Source organism: Schistocerca americana, chromosome 2 (genome assembly GCF_021461395.2).
Source record: "Schistocerca americana isolate TAMUIC-IGC-003095 chromosome 2, iqSchAmer2.1, whole genome shotgun sequence".
NCBI classification, from domain to species: Eukaryota; Metazoa; Arthropoda; class Insecta; order Orthoptera; family Acrididae; genus Schistocerca; species Schistocerca americana.
The window spans coordinates 203,038,691-203,063,915 of record NC_060120.1 but is presented as its reverse complement, the minus strand read 5'-3'; the positions used below and the strand labels follow the sequence as shown (position 1 = coordinate 203,063,915).

Below are 25,225 nucleotides of genomic sequence, written 5' to 3'. Positions count from 1 at the left end.
TTACGATCCCAGCAGTACATCTCCAAATCTTGATCATTTCTTATGCCATACTTACTCTCACATTATTGTCTTGTATGCGATTTCCTTTACAGAAGCAATACAATTTTTCGGAACTCTTCCAACAACATGTTGAATCACGAAACTGACGTACAAATTTGCTTCCCTTGCGATCTGACGCCAACTAGCACAATGATCTCGAACCACAGTGGTAAGAGTACCAATTTCCGTTTACACGTTAGTAACTTTCCTTTCCCGGATATGTTTCCGATGCGTTAATTATCTACTTGTTGTCTATTTATCATACACATATTTAAATGTATGACGTGTAGGGTGAGTACGTTGAGGATATCTTTCAGCGTATAAGTCTCTAGCTCTCACTGAATTTCGTTGGCATTCTCCGCAAATGAGAAGCATATCGACTTGTTCTTCGAAGGAATACATCATTCACAATCGCTTGATTCGACTATACGAGTCTTACCGTTCCTATTAGTGTTGTATTGCGAAACCGTTGAATGGTGTTTACATGTCAATGGCACCGCAGATGGATACGCCGTATTCGGCGAATATTTACTATTTTCACGATATACCAGAGATAATTGTCAGAGCATGTGCTTCGATAATTGTCGAACTGATAGGGAATACCACTCTATCCTTGATAAGCAGATTGCAACACTGCATTGATACCAATGGTCCTCACTTCGAACACCTTTTGTAAATGGACGTTCATGCCACCTTTGTGACATTCGTTGATCTTCAATGACCTTACTGTTACACCTCATTGGATTCGTCTCGATAGCCGCTATCAGAAAATAAGTACCAAACTACAGCATACCATTTAAAAAAAAAACAAAGTTGACCTTCATATGTCTTACGCGACCCCACCTATCAGCAAAAATCCAATGTCATAATACAGCCCTGTGATCCCATGCAACATTAGTCCCCCAAACCCTTCCGTTACTATCATACTTTCGGAGTTATTCTAGGTGGCAATAGTTAGTGACTCACCCTGTATATTTTAAATAACTGATAAGCGAAATATAATGTTCTCAGTTGTTTTATCAACCAAATAAACTGAATAAAACATTCGTATTTCACTTCAATGTAGGATCTCGGTTATTAATTTATATAAATGTATTTTAATTATATATATGAACATACTTTGAATGAGACTTCGTTAACTTTGAAGAAGGCGGTCAATGCGATACATGTTGTTTTCAGTATGGCAACTGCGTGTCTAGGATTTTACTACTGTTAGGGAGCCTTTTTGCATTAATCGACATATGTAGGTTATATAACAACAGTCAATCAGAGAATGTTTATTGTATCACAAATCACAATTGTTTGTTACAGAAATTTTTGGTTCAAGTTTAAAAATAAAATTTTTTCTATGCGTTTCAGTTTCAGGGAACTTCGCGCATCAGACGATATTTGAGCTGGTTTTGAGAATGTCCTTTCTGATGGCACTGAAGTAACCGTGACAAACAAGCATATTTTTGCTAAGCATGGCAGCTCAAGATAGAGGAGTGTTCGCGCTTGCCACAACCTTGAAGGACACTCGTGCCTACGTAATAACTTTTCTTCCATGCATTGCCTCACTGAAATTATGCTGTTAACAGGTGATGCCCTAGAGCTTGATTCCGTTTTCGCACCAAATTCTTTCCAAATTGTGCCCTCTTCTTTAAAACGAATGGGCGATACGGATTCAGTAAACTCTATTTTAAGTGGTGTCCTTGAATGAATGTTTTTTTCTGCTTCAGTTTTTAATGAACTTCTGGTGCGCTCGGAAGCAGTTCGTCTTTAAAAGCAAGCCTCTTAAACCTTGGATCTAACAGGGCCGCCTTCGAAAGGACTGCGTGTTTAGCACAGTTTTTAAATCGTTTATTAAATTCCGCAATTAACTTGAGCAGAAAGTTCTTTGGTATTTCCGTGCTTAAGTTAATATATGAATTGTCACATATCCCCGCTACACTATCCGTGGCTGCTATCACCATTAAAATAGACCCTTGCATTTGTGAGGCCATTTCTTCTGTAAGCTGTTTAAGAGACTTTAAAGAAGTCCCAACACCACTTCAACAGGTGCTTGTAGAGTAGAAATCCTTTCCCAGTAAGTCCAATGTACTTTTCCACCTATTCGTAACGTCCATTTTCAGTTTTAAAAGTGATTTTCCCATCATGAGCTGCTCTTGCGTTGAAGTGGACTTCTATGGAAGTGTTCCACTATTGTTTTTGTTTTCTGAATAATATTTTCAATGCTCTTAAATTAAGTGTATGCACGACACAGATGTTCATAGCCCCCCAACTTAATTACTGCTTTCATGTTAGGGGCATTATCTGTAACAGAGACAAATACTTTATCTTGTACTTCCTACTTACATAATAAATTACGTTACTCCATTTCAATGTAGTCAGCTGTACGCCGCTCGTAACATCTTAATAATGCTGTCTTCAGTTCACAGTTTTCGATGTAGTGTACTGTAACTGCCTGATTGAGCATCGTTTCCCGAGGCGTCCACCAATCAGTAGTGATGGAAAAATGAGATGCACTTCCCATTTAGTCTTTTAATTTATTTTGTACTCTTACATCCTGAGCATCCAGTAAGGTTATGCGCAGTATGCACCTAGATGGTAACTTATAGTTGGGTTCCAAACACTCAAACAAAGCTTTGAAGCCTACATCTTCAGTCACAGAAGACGGTTGCAAATTACCAAAAACTAACTAAGTAATTTTTTTCTCTTGCAACACGTCGAGGTTTTTTGATAAATGTGGTAATGGTTTTTGTTGTTGTTCTTAAGGCTGACGTTTAAATGAAGGAACTTCAGATCTAGGTGTAGACGGAACTGGTGGAATTGTAACTATGATCTTGTATGATTACCGATTTTTTTATGAGATTTTTTAGAAATTTGATGTAAAACCACTTTCCATCTAATATAAGGTATGGCAAAGACCACACTTTGCCTTATCATCGGTACCTTCAGTAAAAAGGTTCCACAGTTTACTCCTTTATTTGTCTATTATAAATTGCACTGAAAAGAATCAATACAGAACTGTTAAGCCATCGTGATTTACAGAAGGATCATAGGTCGGAGAAAGGGTCTAAGAATGGTAAGTACTGTTCACGCAGTCTATCTTGAGTGTTTGGCGCGATGGGCGTTCATGGAATGTCAGAGCCAGTCGGAATATTTTGTGATTACTGTCGCTTGTTTCCTATTGACGCCACTGTGACCGACCATAGTTTTAGCACTACATTTACGAGCCGCGGAATTTGTTGTACTGCGTTTTGCTACATTAACAATTAAAATAATATCGACATGAGCGAAATAGTATCGCATCTGAACATAACCCTATTTTATACTTTTTGTACAACTTTTTTGTACTAGAAAATAAATAATAACCATTAACATTTGCAGGTAAAAAATATTTTAAAATACCGTGTATTTGAATTAAAGGCGAGCCTGATGATCATGGAAGATTAATTTGCAAACACGGACCAAGAAGTAAGACCTGAAATATCTTATAACAAATAATAACGCCCCAAATCATAGAGCTACGCGCTTCGGTTTCGTCAAGAAGGTCTATATAAATGGCTTATCTCAAAGTAAATATTAAAGCAGAATAGTCCAGTTCCAAAGGCAATATTTTAAATAAAACTGAATTTGCACTAAAAGAAAGCTTGTACAACACAAACTATGTTCTCTAAGTAACAACTACTGCGCCGATGTGCGAGCATCCTTTAATCTTCCGTAAACGGCCGAGTAGAATCGAGCGAAGAAATGGGACGTTGTTATTCGAACGCAAAGCACGGTAATGAGTTTCATCCTGGATGCCGAATCGAGTTCCAACGCCATGCATTTTGTATCTGTACAATTCGTACCGCATTCCATTATACGCATGTTCCACATTAGTTTGCATTACAGAGATCGTATCGATAGATGCGAGTAACGAAATATATTTATGAGTAACGATTCGGCACTTCGAATCAGCCAAAGTATTCTTCACGAAGTACCGAGTACCTACGATTTGCTGCAGCTCTGGCAATTAGCGGATTGTTAAAAGTTAGAATATTTTACAGCCAGTAATAAATTAATTACTATTATGCTATATCATAATTTTAATTAGCAGAAACTATCATACTTCGTAAAGTTCACGGATGTCCATTGCTGTGTATTTACATGAAATTTTGTTTGTGCATTGTAATGCACTTTTGTCACCGAAGTGAAGTATTGTGAGAACGTTAGTGAAGAAGTAAAAGGAATACCGACACAGTTGTAATGCATGAAAAAAAGCCGCTAGACAGGATAGTTTTCAGTTTGAAAATTTTCAAGAAATTTCATGTTTAGGCTACACAAAAATACTAACCTAATTTCCAGCGGAAAAGCAACTGATGTGACAGAATAAGATAGTTAAGAAAATGACTGGTGTTTGGAATAGAGTCCTTCGGTCGTATTTCATTAAATTACCCTACATAGATCGATCCCTCAACAATGCTCTTTCCCACATGTTTTCTGAATGTGTTTTCTTACTGCTTGCCGGGAGATCTTTCAGTGGTGTAGTCAAAAGAGTTGTGCACAATTGTTGTGACAGTCAGATTTCCGTTCGGACCTTCTTATTTATATTTTTATTAAAAATGAAACTCCTCCAGTGGTACTTAATATTTCAATATTTATTTGGCTTTTAGTTTCTACGTTGCGTCAACGTGATCTTCAGGCCCGTGCACTTTGATGATATCAGTTGTGTGTCGCTGAGTACTAGAAGTCCGCGGTGAGCAGGTATTGGTCTCATCCACACAAATTTGATATCATCAAAATGTACGGGCCCGAAGATGGCGTTGACGCAACGTCGAAACTAATAGTCAAATAAATATGAAATCTTAAGTACAGCGGTTCTAAGCGCTACAGTCTGCAGCCGAGCGACCGCTACGGTCGCAGGTTCGAATCCTGCCTCGGGCATGGATGTGTGTGACGTCCTTAGGTTAGTTGGGTTTAATTAGTTCTAAGTTCTAGGCGACTGATGACCTCAGAAGTTAAGTCGCATTATGCTCAGAGCCATTTTTGAACCTTAAGTACAGCTGAAGGAGTTTAATTTTTAATAAAAATTATACCAGCTGTTGTCCCATCATCATCCAATTTAAATATCGATGTACGAAGGTTCTCATTTATATTTTCGTAGTTTCCCCTAAACCATGTGAGGCCAGTCCAGGAATTGTTCATTACAGGGCACCTTTCCTGCCGCAGGTGTCTCCAACTGCATTCGTGCTCTGCCTGTAGGTTGATGAGCGGGTGCAATCCATCCTTTCTGCCGTCCATCCGTCATTGCTTCTGAAGGTTGTTTGCGAGGAAGGTTACTCAACTCAGCAGGTATGTAGAAGGAAGGATACATGACCGGAAAATAACCAGGTGAACAAATTTGACTCACCGTGGCGTACAACAGGAACTCTCCGAGTAGTATGGTTTCCAGGATGGTCCACATGCCGGCAGCTATCGTCTGGAACAGAACAAAAGCCAATCATAAGCGTCATAAGACACGTCCAACCAAACCAATCTGTTGAAGATAACGCAGTTACCGAGGTAAATATCAGCTAACTGTACACCTTCGTTACCACATTTTTAAATCTGATTTAGATGATCAGAAAATACACTGCTCGACAATTGTTAAGAGACAGGGGCCTTGTTGGACGGAATAATTACAGACAATGATGGACGACGTGAAACAAAGTACACACGTAAGAGAGATGGAGGTATTTAAAACGAAAAAGGGTACAGATTTCACAAGAGAAGACAGGATAACGGACATAAATCAAGTTTGTGTGTGGCATTTGTCAGATTTCCATCATAAAGATCGATAAAACTTTTTTATCCATTGTGGATGTAGAACAGTGTGACTGCCGGCCGGTGTGGCCGAGCGGTTCAAATGGTTCAGAGCACTATGGGACTTAACATCTGAGGTCATCAGTCCTCTAGAACTTAGAACTACTTAAACCTAACTAACCTAAGGACATCACACACATTCATGCCCGAGGCAGGTTTCGAACCTGCGACCGTAGCGGTCTCTCGGCTCCAGACTGTAGCGCCTAGAACCGCACGGCCAATCCGGCCGGCGTAGCCGAGCAGTTCTAGGCGCTTCAGTTTGGAACCGCGCGACCGCTACGGTCGCTGGTTCGAATCCTGCCTCGGGCATGGATGTGTGTGATGTCCCTAGGTTAGTTACGTTTAAGTAGTTCTAAGTTCTGGGGGACTGATGACCTCAGATCTTAAGTCTCATAGTGCTCAGAGCCATTTGAACCATTTTGAACATTGTGACTGTTATATAAAAAGGTTTTCAGTAATTACCACAGGTGGTCACCTGAAATACATCTATTTAAAAAGGCGGCTTGATGTGGTAATTTCTGAAAACATTTTTATGAAGATCGATATCGAAACCTCACCAAGGAATATCCCTCGTCGGGCACTGACGATTTTACACCTGTTGAGGAATCCTCTCAAAAGACGGTTTTCACTTCTTGCGGGGTTCAGGCGGAGGGCGTTCGTTGAGAACATGTCTACCAAGAGCATCCCCGTGGACTGCAACCCACGTAAGGGGCCGTGAACGCTGGTCGAGAGTCGAGGACAAGATAAAACTTACCACGAAATTCAGGGGTTTCACTCGTCAGTCGTCGAGGTTAGTGAGTACTGAATGAAGTAAGAGCTGAACTGCCTTGCCGCCATCCTATAACACGCACAAGGGAATGGTCGATTCCGTTATGTCAAAATCTGCCCTGTTTCTTTTTTTACACAGAAAGAAAGGCGTCAGGAGAAACTGCTAAGGCGGACCACCAGTACATTTTTTAAATACTGAAAATTACCGAAAGTGTGTGTCACCAGGCTGCCGAATATTTACGTCCTGCAGGCTGATCTACAGGGCTGGTGTGTGGTCTTGGGTGGCTGCTCACGGGGTAAACACGTAACACGCCACAATGCGATCTCCAGCTTGCCGAGTTGGTAGTTTCTACGACACAATCGTTCACAAGAACCACTCGCCAGAATATGCTCCTTCAGTTTCCAGACACAACAAGGAAGGAAGGAAGGTAGACTGGTGTTTTACGTCCCGTCCACAGCTAAGTTTGTTTCAGATGGAGCCTTGCTCGGATTTCTTTAGCGGTATGGTTCACCCAAGAATTGAAGCTCGATCTCTCGGAACGTGAGTTTACGGCACTAGACACTACTCTACGTCTTCGTAAAAATAACGCTGCATCAGTATTAAAGAGATTTCTTAATAACTGGCTAGTAATAGAATTTATAGGTTTGCTGATTTGCACAACTGATATTGAGACACTGGCATTTCGGCATGTACAATAATTGATATCACTCAGTCATTGCAATATAAAGGCAGAGAGAGAGAGGGGAGAGAAAATTGTTACCGAATATGCGTGTAATTTTCACAGGTAAAATTTGAGAGTACAAAAAAAGTCTGTATATTAGTTATGCGCTGTTATAGCTTATATCCGACACCTCTGTGTATCGTTCACCGTCTTCAACAGTTTTGTGTAGAGCTCCAACAGAGAAAGCATTAACGACAGCACATTCTTTACGCAGGTACGGATTTAATGAGATTTGAAAATCACAGACATATTGAATGGAATTTTGAGGATGATTGAAATTTCTGTGGTCGTAGTGATTTGCAAATACTATTTTCTCTGTCAATTTCCTTAAAATGCCTAGCTCCGACGCATAAATCTTTAACAGTGGAGGCAGGAAAAACGTTTCTAACAACTCAGGCACACTTGTCGATCGATTGGAGCTTAACTTTATAGTTCCCCAGTCTGTCAAAATACTTCAAACAACGACATAGAATTTAGTGACAATGTAAGGAAACTTGTTAAAGAGTGGATATGTTGGTATGAAACTTAAGAGAATGAGGGACATGCAGATACTGCGAGGCGGGTGAGACGGGGTGCACTGTCAAGGTCATGGCACGGGCGAGTGAGAACACTGTCACTTAAATTCCTACAACAGTACTTCCAAGTCGGTGGAATCTTGGGCCAGTCGCGGTGTTACTGCGTCGCTTGTGTGTGTAAATCCACCTTAGTCAGCGATTGCGTGTTATATCTTAGCTTCGTGGCTGCCGGTATTGCTAGTCCACGTTAATATGGACGCTTGGTTTCGGACAGGGTCTTGTCTTAAGACGAAGCATCCAAGTGATCCACGTCAGATCGTTAGTAACCAATGTCGAGTCTAAGTGATAGCAAAATATCAAAGAAGATTGAAACATATATTCGTAAATTTAATCCCGATGTTTTAGAGCTCCGGTTTATGTACTGCGGTGCTGAGAGAGAGCCGATGTTTCAGTGTGTGTATATGAGTGTGTGTGCGTGTGTGTGTGTCTGTTTGCGTGTGTGTGTGTGTGTGTGTGTGTGTGTGTGTGTGTGTGTGTGTGTGTGCGTGTGTGTGTGTGTGTGCGCGCGCGCGCGTGCGGGCGCGCGCGTGCGCTCGCTCCACTTGTTTCGAACCGTTATCCAACGAATGTATAAAACTATCAAAACTTCAAAGACATCTATCAACCAAACAAACAGAATGTACAGGATATTTTCATGATCTCTTTCAAATCAAGAAAATAAATTTTCCTATGAGTAAACCCACGATGGAAAAGTCTTCAAGACACAACATACTATGTACAAGAGTTTTTTATGTGCTGTCTTTGTGAATTGCAAAGAAGGGTTCAGCTCACATCGTGGTAGAAGAACTTATTATACCCCCAGCAAATATAATAAGTAATACTTTGTTTGATGAAAATTGAGGCTAAAATTAACCAGTTTTAACCCAGTTATTGATTATTCTTACTAATGATTAAAAACACTCGAAGAGATGTAGATGACGTTGTAACAAGTACGGGGTCGGCAAGATATACGGGCCCTTCAACAACTCGTGACGTCAGACTAGCCGCCTTGCAGTTGTGTTGTGATTATGCAGTGAAATATTGTAAAATGATATAGAAAAAGAACAATGAAAATTACTATTAATACGGAAACTATGTATTTCAAGGATAATCTGTGAACAAAGATAAAAATGAATAGACAGTCCTCTAACGGGGAAGAAAGAGAAAAAACTAACGACTCTTCGTTTTGTGCTTGATTGTAAAGGGACGTCATTGACGATTGGTGATGAGAATGGTCTGTGTTTGTTATTAATACTGGATGAAAAAGCATTCTTATGATAATAATACGCTCAGTCCGGAGCCGCGCGACTGCTACGGTCGCAGGTTCGAATCCTGCCTCGGGTATGGATGTGTGTGATGTCCTTAGGTTAGTTAGGTTTAAGTAGTTCTAAGTTCTAGGGGACTGATGACCATAGATGTTAAGTCCCATAGTGCTCAGAGCCATTTGAACCATTTTTGATAATAATAATTAATTCCATGAAGGTGTAAACTTGTGTTTTCCTTTCAATAGTGTAGGGAAAGGCATCACATAATTATTACTGAGCTGATTTTATTTCAAAGACGCCATTACGGGCGAGAACATAATTTTAAGTCTTTCATTACGCCACACGGCTTAAAATAGGAACTCCCGCGCTGAGAATTATCTGATTAAGTGTTTCACTTGAAAGTGAATTAATATTTCATTGCAGAAACAGTTTTTGTTAGCCTGGACCAGTCACCACGGATCAGGTCTCACGATTCACTACAAAAAATAATTGTAATTCAGATGTAACAAAAAACTTTAATCCGTTCTATAACAAGATTTCAATGTGAACCTCACAGAAAGAACTGAGTCTCTTCTCATTAGCATAACAATGCAGCTGGTCGGATTTTAATGTGCGCGACATTTAGCTTTGCTAGATTTCATGGCTAATACGTGAAACACAAACATGCTAGACTGCTTGAACTCGCAGTTGAACAGAAATTAACATTACTCGCACAAAAATCAAAGCCTTTCACGTAACCGTCAAGATTTTGGTGCACTTTAACACAGCATTTCAAAATTGTTAAGGCTTTCGTGGCCACTTGTTGACAAACTGCCTATAGGCTTCTGTCTCGGGTTCTTCGGCCGACGTTCATGTAATGATTTTTCTGACGTTTCGCCAGCACGAGTGGCTGGCATTGTCAAAGCTTCACCCTCCATTGCCGGTGGTGAACTGGAGCCGAGCTCGCGGGCGCAGACTATATGTACCTGGCGCGCCAACGTCCGAGGGCTTCTTCGCGGTCATTTCCGGTGCGGTTCTCCTCTTGCTACCTGCGACGGTCGTTCGCTGCAGTACGGGAAGCCAGGATCCGTTTTCCTTAAGGCTTTCCTCTTTCTTGTTCAAACTGCTCGCGTGTTTTTGTATTTCTACAGCTTCTCTGAACAAGCGCGTGTGATAATGCTTCTCTACAGCCAGAACTTCCGTGTCGGTGAATTTTATTACGTGGTCGGTCTCATTCAGTTCGTGCTCTGCCACGGCCGATTTCTCCACCTGCCCCAACCTGCAATGTCGCTTATGCTCTTTGATCCTGGTGTTGATGGATCGTCCAGTCATTCCGACATAAACTTTTCCGCATGTGCATGGTATACGGTATATACCCGACATTGCAAGTGGGTCTCTTTTCTCCTTCGCCGATCTAAGACACTCTTTGATCTTCCTTGTCGGTTTGAAAATCGTCTTTACGCCATGTTTGCCCAATATACGGCCGATTCTGTCCGTCACTCTGGGAATGTATGGCAGAAAGGCCGTACCCGACATTTCGTTTTCTGGTTCCTTACTTCGCCGAGTGTTTGGCTCTGTTACACTTCTAATATAATTTGTGGAGTACCCATTGCTCCTCAGGACAATTTCCAGGTGTTGCATTTCTCGTTTGAGGTGTTGCAGCTCACATATTCGTCCTGCTCTCGTTACGAGCGTACTAATAATGCCTCTTTTCTGGCTCGGGTGGTGGTTTGACAGTTTGTGCGCCCGCATCTCGTGGTCGTGCGGTAGCGTTCTCGCTTCCCACGCACGGGTTCCTGGGTTCGATTCCCGGCGGGGTCAGGGATTTTCTCTGCCTCGTGATGGCTGGGTGTTGTGTGCTGTCCTTAGGTTGGTTAGGTTTAAGTAGTTCTAAGTTCTAGGGGACTGATGACCATAGATGTTACGTCCCATAGTGCTCAGAGCCATTTGAACCATTTGACATTTTGTGCAGGTATCGGTCCGTGTGTGTCTGTTTTCGATACACGCTGTGTCCCAGGTTTTCGCCGTCCCTTGTGACCAGCACATCTAGAAATGGCAGTTTCTTGTCCTTTTCTACTTCCATGGTAAATGTTATGTTGGCATGGAGGCTGTTCAAGTGCTTTAGGAAGTCACCGAGCTGTTCTTCACCATGGCTCCACACTACGAAAGTATCATCGACGTACCTGTACCACACCTTAGGTTTGCAAGTCGCCGAGTCCAGTGCCTGTGCTTCGAATTGTTCCATGAAGAAGTTGGCCACCACTGGACTGAGAGGACTACCCATGGCGACGCCTTCTAGCTGTTAGTAGAAATCGCCATTCCACGTGAAATAGCTCGTGGTGAGACGTGCATGGAAGAGCTTTCTGATGTCCTGCGGGAAAATGGAACCGATGTGCTCCAGAGCGTCACTGAGTGGCATTTCAGCTTCGTGTTGCAGAGCGGCACTTCGCCTCTGCAAACGGCGAAAGCTGCGTGAAACATAATATTCTAATAACGGCAGGCCCTCAGAAAACAGGCGCCCAAGGAAAGTACATTTCTTTTTATTGAAAATAGCAAATCTCCATCAAGGTGGCTTTAATGATGTTGCACTTTCTAATCTGCAACCTTTCACGTCAAAGAACATCATTACGTGTTAGTAGAATTGAGTATTCTGCATTTACAACTGCATTTACCATTGATACTGAGAATAAGTCATCTGAATTATTTCTTGTGCTACGGGAACATTGACAATAACATCATACAATTCGGATATTAGTACACAGCGCCCTCGCGCCGCTGTGGCGGCTGTACGAAGTGCGGCGGCGTAACTGGCGGCGCGCGCATTTGAAGTTGCGGCCGACCGGGCAGCGGCCGGTATAACCGGTACCTTGGGACCGGCACTTCATTGGAAGTCGACTCACACTGACGTATCTACAAGCAAATAGCTGCCACTACCTTTCCCAGAGCACATAGCTTCGCTAGCGAGAGAAGAATGATCTATGCTTAATACGAGCTTAAGAACACATAAGCAAGGTGCGTGGATTACGGGTAGACTACGTGAGAGCCGCATGCGTGCTTAAAAAAGGTTTTTTTATTCAGCTTCATTAAAGAGCGGCAGACCTCTTGTTTTTATGATCAACTGCATTGTAACGTGATAACATGTAATTTTTGTAAAATAGTTAACAGGGTTCTGGACCTTAGTCTGTAAAAGCGGAAGCCGTACAGCTTGTCCGTCCTTCTGTCCCTCTGTCTGTCTGTCCAATTGTTAAAAACCATTTCTCCCGGGAATAAGTAGACGTATCAAGCTGAAATTTATGTCATACCGAGCAGTTGTCAGATGACGATTAGTTTGGCTTTAGAAAAGGTAAAGGCACCATGAGGCATTTCTTATGTCGCGGTTGAAAACAGAAGAAAGGCTGAAGAAAAATCGACACACGCTCATAGAATCTGGCTACCTGGAAAAATCGTTATACGATGTAAAATGGTGCAAGATGTTCGAAACTCTGAGAAAAGTAGGGGTAAGGTATACAGGAAGACGGGTAATATATAATGTATGCTATAACCAAGAGGTAACAATAAGACTGGAACTTAAAGACCGAAGTGCTCGGATTAAAAAGGTTGTAAAACAGGGAAATAGTGTTTCGCCCCTACTTTTCAATGTATACATCGAAGAAGCAATGAGTAATGTAAAAGAAAGGTTGAAGAGTAGGACTAAAATTCAGGCTAAAAGGATATAAATGGTAAGATTCGCTCTTTTCTGGTGGAAGAGAGGTAGTGAGTTATGCAAAAAGGCAGGGTGGCAGTCGCCACTGGGCGGTTATAGTGGATGGTGTGTCCGATGGAATGTGGGGTTTCCTGGACAGCAATTGGTCATCAATGCTGGTGCTTAGTTTTTATGGTGTGAGGATTGGCAGTCGATCAGTTAACCCGGTATCATCTTCTGCGGTTAGTGAAGGAGGTCTTCGACGCTAGGAGTGCTGCGAGCACTTCGGGCTGTGCTCCTCGACAATCCCAAAGGATTCGATATTGTGCTCCATGACGGCCCCTTGCTGAAATTACTTGAGCAATGGGTACCAGTGTTACATGTACACGTCATCCGCTTTTATCTCGACGACAGGACCTTCCATATGCAAGCTGGAGCTGGAATATCCACTGTTCGTCGTATCTGTGTTGTCAAGCTGCAGGGCTCAGTCCTTGGACCGATCCTGTATGCGCCCGACACCGCTGATCCATCTGATGATACAACGATCTTCAGCCGCAGCATAACGCCAACACTGCAGCTCGCCTCTCTGGAGCTGGAATATCCACTGTTCGTCGTATCTGTGTTGTCAAGCTGCAGGGCTCAGTCCTTGGACCGATCCTGTATGCGCCCGACACCGCTGATCCATCTGATGATACAACGATCTTCAGCCGCAGCATAACGCCAACACTGCAGCTCGCCTCTCTGGAGCTGGAATATCCACTGTTCGTCGTATCTGTGTTGTCAAGCTGCAGGGCTCAGTCCTTGGACCGATCCTGTATGCGCCCGACACCGCTGATCCATCTGATGATACAACGATCTTCAGCCGCAGCATAACGCCAACACTGCAGCTCGCCTCTCTGGAGCTGGAATATCCACTGTTCGTCGTATCTGTGTTGTCAAGCTGCAGGGCTCAGTCCTTGGACCGATCCTGTATGCGCCCGACACCGCTGATCCATCTGATGATACAACGATCTTCAGCCGCAGCATAACGCCAACACTGCAGCTCGCCTCTCTGGAGCTGGAATATCCACTGTTCGTCGTATCTGTGTTGTCAAGCTGCAGGGCTCAGTCCTTGGACCGATCCTGTATGCGCCCGACACCGCTGATCCATCTGATGATACAACGATCTTCAGCCGCAGCATAACGCCAACACTGCAGCTCGCCTCTCTGGAGCTGGAATATCCACTGTTCGTCGTATCTGTGTTGTCAAGCTGCAGGGCTCGGTCCTTGGACCGATCCTGTATGCGCCCGACACCGCTGATCCATCTGATGATACAACGAGCTTCAGCCGCAGCATAACGCCAACACTGCAGCTCGCCTCTGACATACTGCGCTACAAGTGGAGCCAAAATTCAGTGCTGCCAAGGAGTAGCCCTTGGTAGTGCAACGGCGTCAACTCCATCAGAAAATATCGACGTCAGGAGTCAGGGCGACCTGGACGACCTCCACATGCCTACCATGTTGGTTCTCTAGTGGGAGCAGCAGCAGATGCAGTCACACAAGGATTGGAACAAGTTGATGTGTTTCTCCGTTTCAGTGTTCAGTGAAGAGCCAAAGCCCACCTGTAATAAACGTAACGTAATTGTGAGCCCACGGTCCCTGGTGGTGATGCGTAGTCGTATGAGCAGCCACTAGAGCAGAGCAACCTTATGAAGTAAACATTCCTTTCTGACGACGGCGATGAATCAGTTAAAGATCGACACGGCTATGGTGCGGCCTGTCCCTACTGCGACATGTGATGGAAGCTATGTCCTCCTGGGAGCAGATGCTAAACGATGACTGCACTGGTGGACGGCTTTTGATGGCAGGGTGGCCAATAATTATACGCGCGAGGGCCAACCTTGTAAACATGCATATGCCCCAGGTGTCACGTAGTTCCTCGATCACAATGCTACAGGAGCGGCCTGGATTTCGATAACACTACTGATTGCTGATCAGGTGCTGTACCCATGCACTAAATCTGTCTGTGCTGGAGAGATGCTAGTCTTCTTCTGGACATTGCCACTATATTTCTTCCCGCTGTGAAGATTTCAGCCTTCAAATTCCACTGTAGCGGCGTTGACTGGCACAAGATACGGCAGTCATATATTTCTTCCCGCTGTGAAGATTTCGGCCTTCAAATTCCACTGTAGTGGCGTTGACTGGCACAAGATACGGCAGTCATATATTTCTTCCCGCTGTGAGGATTTCGGCCTTCAAATTCCACTGTAGCGGCGTTGACTGGCACAAGATACGGCAGTCATATATTTCTTCCCGCTGTGAGGATTTCGGCCTTCAAATTCCACTGTAGCGGCGTTGACTGGCACAAGATACGGCAGTCATATATTTCTTCCCGCTGTGAAGATTTCGGCCTTCAAATTCCACTGTAGCGGCGTTGACTGGCACAAGATACGGCAGTCATATATTTCTTCCCGCTGTGAAGATTTCGGCCTTCAAATTCCACTGTAGCGGCGTTGACTGGCACAAGATACGGCAGTCATATATTTCTTCCCGCTGTGAAGATTTCGGCCTTCAAATTCCACTGTAGCGGCGTTGACTGGCACAAGATACGGCAGTCGCCGCCATGCTGACTTCTGGTCTGCAAAACCAGCAACTGACGCAGTTCCACAAACGGCTGGGAAGGTGTACCACGGAAGACCCCCGTGCTCTCGGAGGCACTGAAGTGTGGTGGTTACAGTGGTACTGATGACAACGAATAGCCTAAGACAGAAATCAACTGGTTCAAACTGAGTCTAATTCCAATCTGAGTGTGGCTGGATTTTTCGCCTGCTCCTACTAGAGAACTGACATGCATGAGATGAGGGTGTCGTACTGGCTGACGTGACGGAGTCTACTCGTAACCTCTTCATCCTGCAACAGGATCGACACTTCCAAGCGCTGTTGTCGTCATTCTATTTTGCGGCAAAGGTGCGCTTTGCAGAGGTACTAACTACTTCATCAACGACATCGTGAGAAACTAAAAACTTGTGCGAACTCTAGACGCTTGTGGTGGCCATATGTCATTTGTTCTTGATTAATAATCTGTCTTTTTTTATTTTTCTCTGTAGAAATATACCGTAGGTAATATGCCAGGTATGAAGGAGGATGAATGTTGGAAAAGTGTGAGTGTAAGCAGTAGACAGAAGTGTAGGTGAGTGTTTGAATAATTATGTAAAGGTAGTGTTGTCATGTAAATATATTAAGAGTCGTCCAGGAATCAATATTCTGTGTGTTGAAGTTCCAGAGTGCTTGAGAGAGTACAGGTTTTTTTCTTCTTTTCCATTTTTGCACTATACTCCTGCTTCTATCCGCGATTATCTTTTCAGGTACGCTTTAAACCCTCGTTATTATGGTGTATATACGGTGTGTGGGTGAGTGGTTGACAATGATGTGTCCACAACAGAAACGTCACGCTTACAAATGAATTAGAAACAGCGCTGCTACTGACAACCTACATCTAAAGGAATATATTAGATAAGATATCTAGTCATAATGATATTCTGATCTAGCTTAATCAGAAAATCGATAATGTTAAATAATGTCCTTCAAGAATGAATACCACTACATGCCGTAAAATTTTTATTTTCAAACAAAAAAGAAAAAAATAAATGTATAAATTCAGTATGGAATGTTAAAGCCTACTCTTAATCTACACCTACATTTAAATCTACATGGATACTCTACATCCACACTTAAGTGCCTGATAGAATGTTCATCGAACCACCTTCACAATAATTCTCTACTATTCCAATCTCGAACAGCTTGTGGGAAAAAACAAACCCATATATCTTCCCGTGAGAGCTCTGATTTCCCTTATTTTGTTACGATGATCGTTTCGCCCTATGAAGGTTGATGTCAACAAAATATTTTCGCATTCGTAGGAGAAAGTTCGTGATTGAAATTTCATGAGAAGATTCCGCCGCAACAAAAAACGGCTTTGTTTTAATGACGTCAACCCCAAATCCTGTATCATGTCAGTGACACTCTCTCCCCTGTTTCGCGATAATACAAAAAGTGCTGCTATAACTCCGTTAATCCTACCTGGTAAGATTTCCAGACCGCACAGCAATCTTCCAAAAGCGGACGGACAAGCGTAATGTAGGCAGTCTCTTTTGTAGATCTGTTACATTTTACAAATGTTCTGCCAATAAAACTTAATCTATGGTTTGCCTTCTCTACAACATTTTTTATTTACAATTTAAGTTGTTCGTAATTGTAATTCCTAGGTATTTAGTTTAATTTACGGCCTTTATGTTTGACTGATGAGGGGGGGGGGGGGGGGATTGGGGCAAGAGTCGCTGGCGCCAGTGATTCTCTAATCTAGTGGGGGCAGTAATCCGGTTCGTTCTGGCATGCGCGTTTTCTCTTTGGTTTTCCTCTTCTGGGCGCTATTTAAGCGCAGCGCTTCCTGCTATGGCTTGCTTGGTTTTCCTCTCTGGGACCCTAGTGGTCGTGCTTGCCCATTGCTTGGCAATATACTGAATAACTTTAATATTCGGACACTAAGAGATTTTTACTTTGCTGCGTCATAGCTGTGTTCTGAATAAAAGAAAAATATAATATATCCACGTGATATATGAAGTTAGATGTCTAGTAAATAATAGTATGAATGATGTTTACCACTTGTTAAATACTACGATTGAAATAAGGCACTCTTCGATGTCTGCGTTACTTTAATATCTGGACAGATGGCAGTGCCGCACTTGTCTTCACCGTTCACACCGGGGTAAATACTTCGAATCAGAAGGCAAGTGTGTGTTTACAAGCGAGGTCGACTGTCCAGACAGTACGATGCCACGAGAAAGCTAATAGTGGTTTTGAGATACGACAGCTCGTGATTTTTCACAACGTGAAAGGTAAATCATATAGGCAAATTGCTGCCACGCTCAACATAAGTAAGAGTATTGTGAGAGATATCGTCAGACGATTAAAAAATGAGGACTGTATCGACTCTATACCACAAAAGGGCTAACCACCGAAGCTGGAGGAGCGTGACAAGAGGCAGCTGATACGGAAAATAAAGAAGGATCCTACAGTCAGTGCACCCAGATTAGCACGTGAGCTGCTAAAAGAGACTGGCAAGAAGGCACATCCTCAAACGATTTGCAGAGCATTGAATGAAAGTGGCTATAATGGAAGCGTGGCCAGGAAGAAACCGTATGTGAATGAACAGAATCGGAAGAAGAGGTTGTACTTTGCCAGGGAGTTTATTACGAAGGGTGAAATATGGAGGAACGACATCAGTTTTGCCGACGAAAGTAAATTTAACGTTTTTGGGTCCGATGGACGAAGCATGGTGTGGCGGAAGAAGAACGAAGAATTTACGTCACAAATATTAAACCGACTGTAAAGCGTGGAGGTGGGAGCATTCTTGTCTGGGGCTGTATATCGATATTTGGTCGGGGCGAATTGGTATTCATCGACAGTATTATGGACAAAAATGTCTATCTGAACATAATAAAGAACAATTTATGGAAAAGTGCTGAAACCATACACGTTTAAGTTTTACCGGGACAATGACCCGAAACATAAGGCTCGCATTGTGCAGGAATATTTGTTGTACAATTGCCCCAAAGTCTTACCACCACCACCTCAATCACCAGGTCTCAGTCCCATTGAGAATGTGTGGGGAGCACTGGAGCGACGTATTAGAAAAACACCAGTATCGTCCAAGGAAACTCTGAAGTGTTGATCAAAAGAAGAATGGGACACTCTACATGCGGACTGTTTAAAAAAGATCATTTGCAGTACGCCGCAGCGTTTGAAAGAAGTGACAAAACAGAATGGGTACCAGACAAGATACTGAAACATTTAATGTTCCACAAAATCTTGTCTTGAAATTATTAGTTCTGCAAAGTTTCCGAATATTAAAGTAACGCGAATATAGGACCGAGTTGTATTTAAATAGTTTTATGAAAGAACATATGTACGTTATCTTAATGAAGTTTGAGATATTATTTACAAGACACATCACGGAATATAATACTTGGTTACATGTTTTGTTGGTTTTCTTACTAATAAAGTTATGATGCTACAAGGTTAACATATCAAAGTGTCCGAATATTAAAGTGATTCACTGTATGTTGTGCTGGCGAGTCTTGGAGTGACCGTTACGGAGGACCGTTGGTTGTTCGCGACGCTGTGTTATGATCTGAGGAATGCGTCGGCGGCGGGATGGGGTGAATATTGTACTACTTGATGCTGGATGCCTATGTATGCTATGTGGATTCTCGTCGTTTGCTGCTACTAAGGGTGGGTACCTGCTATTTCTTTGAAGCTGTGTTTTGTGACCAATCCGATCGTAATTTGTGTTCACAGGCGAAAACAGTGATCCATATGTGATTATCCCCGCCGTGGCGGGAATAAGGAATTCACTCTTGGTTCCGGTAAATGTTGGGTAGTGATGTTAAGAGTGTAAAACACTGCTCAGTGACGGGAGCACTAAGCGCGAGTAGTGTGAAGGCTGCATGAGTCATTCGAGGATAGTGTGCAGGCCATGTTTAGTGGTAAGACAGGGTGCTTGTAATGTTACTTCAGTATCTTATGATTTATTCTGTGGTCTCCGTTTGAAGGGGCCGTGACTTTCGTGTCTTGTATTATGGGTTTTTATGCTCTTGGTTCGGCAGGCCGTTAACTTCTCCAGATTTTATGCTTTTTTATTGCGGTCTGCCTGCAAGAGTAAAGAATTATGACCTGTAAGAAGTGAATAATTTTCCATGCTGTTTGTTTGAGGTCTTGCATATGTTAAGAGTATTACATTTAAAGGGGGCCTAACTCTGAAACGAGAGGGTTTGTGTTATGTACTTTCGTTTGGTTGTCTGTCCTTGGTTTTTTTTAATGTTACAGTGTACTACGATCGTCGGGCACAATCAGTTCCGGACTGACCAATACAGGGGGCGGTGCCGTGATTGAAATATGTTCGGACGGCGTTAGTTCGGCCAGCTACGTCCTGGTGACACTCGGCGTTACTTGGCTGTATCATGTCAGTCGCTACTCGCCCCAGTAGTTGGCAAAAGTTGAGTATTCTCTCTTGTAATTATTTGGAGATTGTTCTCGTTAACGTGTTCGGGGTGCACCAAGGTGCGTCGTCTGTTCCTAGTAGTTTGGTCACTCTTGTATTAGGGTGGGTCATTCGTTGGGGTGTGTCCGCTGTTGCGCGGAACTTAAAATGCCTATTAAGAAACTGTCTTTGCTGCCTCAATATTGTTGTTATACTTGAAAGAGGTTTCACGAGTGAATTCCTTGGAATAAGTCACTATATAACTGGCGGAAACCCGTTGTTCTATGATATGTTGATTGGTCTAAGGTTCCAGTTGGGAATTTGTTCTTTTACTTAAAATTTGGAAATATGGGGTGATAAAGAGGTAGATGTACAGTTACAGCTTGTGTGGAAGTAAATAATGAAAAGGTATGGATTAAAAAGAAATATATACAAGAGTGAAGTAATGGTATTTGGAAAAGACAAAGGGATCAACGGGAATATTACTTTGAATGGAGAAACCCATCAGAGTGGTAGAGAGTTTCACTTATTTAGGGAGTGAAATATCTAGTGATGGAAGAATAACCAACGAAATTAATATGATGTTACAGAAGGGAGCAATTTGTACTAAACAATAAAACACCAGATTTGGAATCAGGAAGTTTCAGAAAAGGCAAAATTCCTTATGTGCAAGAGTTATTACTTCCTTATTGCCTCCTATGAAGGAGAAACGTAGACAATGACAGAAAGGGACTGGAGCGGACTCCAAACAGGGGAAATGAAATTTCTCAGAGCAGTTAAGGGAAAAACAAGAATGAGCAGAGTAAGGAATGTAGATATTAGAAAGGATCTTAAACATGAAAGTATGAGAGATGAAATCGAAAAAAAGAGATTGAGATGGTACGGGCATATTAAGAGGAAGCATGGGTAGAGTTCCCAAAATTATGGAAGAACTAAATATGGAGAGAAAAATACCTAGAGGGCGGCCAAGAACGCGGTGAAAAACTGGAGTGAGAATATCTGTGGAAAGGAAAGGTGTGACCTGGCAGCAAGTGGAGGAAGAAAAGTGGTGGGAAGACCGAGCCAAATGGAGGTAATTCGTCAGCACCCAGACCCAGCAGTAGCTGGAGCGGTATCCAGATACAACAATTTAAAATTTGTTACTTAATATTCTGTACTATTGCTTGTTTTACCAATGTGGATTTAGTCCCGGTAAATTCCTACTAAATTTTTGGGCAGTTGTGCTTATCGTCTATATTTATCTGGGGCTGTTCGTTATTTTGTTAAAAGGAATTATCTTTACTTAACTTGTTTCTTGTAAAGACTGTATAAGGCCTTTAAGTATTTTGTAATTGGTGTCTATTGGAAGGCTGGTTTTGTAAAAGATTTTGTAAAGCTGTTTTTGGGAGACGTGTAATAAATCTTTGTGAACTACAAGCCTGTGTTTGCGTTTTCTTGTGATCGCCCTTTGTGATTGGTTTGAGGATTTTAAATTTCACGTCGCAACTGAGAAGTGGGCTAGCTCCCTGAAGAGCCCGCTAGCTGGTCCTGCCCCCTGCCCTTCACCTGATTCATGTGGATCCGAAAACGTTTGTCTGACGCTAACTATTTAACCTCAATGTTCACGGCGCTAAGAATTTTTGTAATATGACAGGGGCCTCGAAAGCGTGATGCAGTTTACCCCTACATTATTGGCCGGATTGAATCGCAAAATTTGAATGTATCTCCTCCTCCCTCTCTCTTTGTCCATTTCCTCCACCTCCTCTCTCTGACCATGTCTTCCTCTTCCTACCTCTGTCCATATCCTCATCATACTCTCTCTTTCCATCTCCCTCTCCCCCCTCCTCATTTTCCACTTGCCCACTACCTATCTACACCTACCACCTGCCTCATTCATCTTCCCCAACTTCTCCCTCTGTTCATTTCCTCCTCCACCTTGTTGGTATGTCCTCCGCTCCATTCCTCTCTTCCTGTTCAAAGCCATACTCAATGGGATGTGTAGCCCTTGCAATACTGTTTAATGAAGAAGGCCGGTACTACTCCAATAACACGCATGTCACACAAGGGCAGGTTACGTATCAGGGGCTTGAAAATCATTTATTTGCCCCTGAAGTGCTGGCTTCTGTGCAAAGTGGGTCGATAAATCAGGCTGATGCTACTACAACACAACGTACCTGTCGAATAGGGCAGTGTACAAGTTGGGGCCCAAAAAACCGTTTCCTGTCCGTGACATGTAGGTGCAAAGTAAGTTGATTTGGCAGGCCGATACTGTTTTTTATCTGTACCTCCGCTTCTATCAGAGCTAGGCAGCTATGTATCCAACAGTGCTGATACTTGTGAGGCCTGCTGTTTCTGTACCACATTTAAAAATACAGTTTAATGCATCAAAATAAACAACGCCGGCAAACGTACATATGTTACGAATAATGTACTGTAATTTAATGTACGAAACGCTAACTACAAACGTGGTCATTACTATGAGTAAAATTTTCACAGCATACACTCAATATTTCCTTCTGGGCGAAACATTTTCAGGGAGTCCTGTATAGATGGGGACGAAACAATGGGACTCCAAAGAAAATCCATTCCACCGCATACAGTAGCCAGTGATAGGGGGGAGCTACACTGACACAATGCTGTTTTTCCCAGTTACATAGAACCAAACCGCCATCTTGCTAATTCCCTTGGTGTTATGAAGGAAGATTGCCATAAAACTATGGGGTTGTTGTGGTCTTCAGTCCTGAGACTGGTTTGATGCAGCTTTCCATGCTACTCTATCCTGTACAAGCTTCATCATCTTCCAGTACCTACTGCAACCTACATCCTTCTGAATCTGCTTAGTGTATTCATCTCTTGGTCTCCCTCTACGATTTTTACCCTCCACGCTGCCCTCCAATGCTAAATTTGTGATCCCTTGATGCCTCAAAACATGTCCTACCAACCGATCCCTTCTTCTAGTCAAGTTGTGCCACAAACTTCTCTTCTCCCCAATCCTATTCAATACCTCCTCATTAGTTACGTGATCTACCCACCTTATCTTCAGCATTCTTCTGTAGCACCACATTTCGAAAGCTTCTATTCTCTTCTTGTCCAAACTAGTTATCGTCCATGTTTCACTTCCACACATGGATACACTCCATACAAATACTTTCAGAAACGACTTCCTGACACTTAAATCTATACTCGATGTTAACAAATTTCTCTTCTTCAGAAACGATTTCCTTGCCATTGCCAGTCTACATTTTATTTCCTCTCTACTTCGACCATCGTCAGTTATTTTACTCCCTAAATAGCAAAACTCCTCTACTACTCTAAGTGTCTCATTTCCTAATCTAATTCCCTCAGCATCACCCGATTTAATTTGACTACATTCCATTATCCTCGTTTTGCTTTTCATCTTATATCCTCCTTTCAAGACACTGTTCATTCCTTTCAACTGCTCTTCCAAGTCCTTTGCTGTCTCTGACAGAATTACAATGTCATCGGCGAACCTCAAAGTTTTTACTTCTTCTCCATGAATTTTAATACCTACTCCGAATTTTTCTTTTGTTTCCTTTACTGCTTGCTCAATATACAAATTGAATAACATCGGGGACAGGCTGCAACCCTGTCTCACTCCTTTCGCAACCACTGCTTCCCTTTCACGCCCCTCGACTCTTATAACTGCCATCTGGTTTCTGTACAAATTGTAAATAGCCTTTCACTCCCTGTATTTTACCCCTGCCACCTTCAGAATTTGAAAGAGAGTATTCCAGTTAACATTGTCAAAAGCTTTCTCTAAGTCTACAAATGCTAAAAACGTAGGTTTGCCATTTCTTAATCTTTCTTCTAAGATAAGTCGTAAGATTAGTATTGCCTCACGTGTTCCAACATTTCTACGGAATCCAAACTGATCTTCCCCGAGGTCCGCGTCTACCAGTTTTTCCATTCGTCTGTAAAGAATTCGCGTTAGTATTTTGCAGCTGTGACTTATTAAACTGATAGTTCGGTAATTTTCACATCTGTCAACACCTGCTTTCTTTGGGATTGGAATTATTATATTCTTCTTGAAGTCTGAGGGTATTTCGCCTGTCTCACACATCTATGAGACAGGCGAAAACTATGGGGAGCAGTTGCAATTCTAAAAATATAACTTACAGAGGAGACAGAGCCTAAACAAATGCTATGCAATAAATGAACTCTTACATCAAATGCTTCACCGAACATATTAAGGAAGACTTGTAACGTATCAGTCCCAGTTATCGACCCCTAGCGGAAATATGGGGCATAATTCTGATAGAAGGCTGTTATGACTCCCTGAACGCATAGCTTTTACGCCTGCACGCCCACTAGTTGTCACTCGCTCCACCCCACTGCAGATGCTTAATGATCGAGCACCAGTGCTTTCCAGTGGTGTGAGTAAGAGGTTTGTGAAATACTATTTCGATTTTGGCAATAAGCTTTTCCTTTCTGTCAAACTGGGCAGTTTATAATCTGTAGCTTTGAATATTTTTATGTTGAGATTCACAAATGGAGCGTAAGTGAATGAAACGCATGAGTGTATCATAATTAAGCGTGTGGCGCTGTTTAGTTATTAACATCGCTGTTTTGAGTTATTTTCTTTGGATTTTAAAGATTGTACTGCTAAAGCGAAGTACATGTAGAGGAGATACGCCATTCTTCAACGAGATTGACGCGGTTAAATTGTAAATCGAAATTCATTGACTTAATTTTATAATAATTCTGCAGTTGTTTTTGATTATTCATTTTGATTTTTGAGGCGTGTATGCAGAATATCAATTCCAGCATATGATTAAAATAATATTGAACATAAATGTCTGTGAGGTTGACATATTATGCGCTAATGTTACTTATTATTTTTCGCGTGGAATAACATGTATTCTCGAAAAAAATTTTCGAAACACGTTAGACAGATGCATCCACCTTCCCTTCCTTCGTCTTCAACATCCCGCGAATTAGAGGGCTGTAGTTGTCACACCACTGTAGAGTACAGGGCGTTTATAATTAACCTTTCCCTACTTGAGAGTGTCCCCATGAGAAATGAGTGATCGTAGGACAATGAAACTTTGAGGAAACGTTTGTAAGGACACATAAGAAGTTAACTGTGTGCCATGTCTACAATCCAGGTTACAAACGATCCTTCAGTGTGATGACCATCTGCATATACATCCGCCTTCAACGGCACTAGATACTGTCCTACCGCTGTCTGAAACACCTGAGGTTTAGGTGGGATGTTTGCTAACTTCCTCGCTATGCCATCTTCAACCATCAGCGTGTTAGTGTCCCGATGAAAAGCCACGTCCTTCAGGGAACTCCACAAAAAGGAATCACACGGTTTGAGATCTAATTATCGCGTTGGTCACGCAGTTTTGAACGATCGGCGGATGATTCGG

General features: G+C 42.5%; 1 protein-coding gene across 1 annotated transcript in view; it reads right to left on the bottom strand.

Annotated features, from left to right (window-relative positions):
• The window catches only part of LOC124593877 (probable G-protein coupled receptor 158), a 343,981-nt gene that overhangs the window by 145,230 nt on the left and 173,526 nt on the right, over positions 1–25,225 (bottom strand). The window contains exon 5 of the mRNA XM_047132224.1: positions 5,414–5,482. Within this exon, the coding sequence (XP_046988180.1) occupies positions 5,414–5,482 (69 nt within the window). The remainder of the gene's footprint in view (positions 1–5,413; positions 5,483–25,225) is intronic.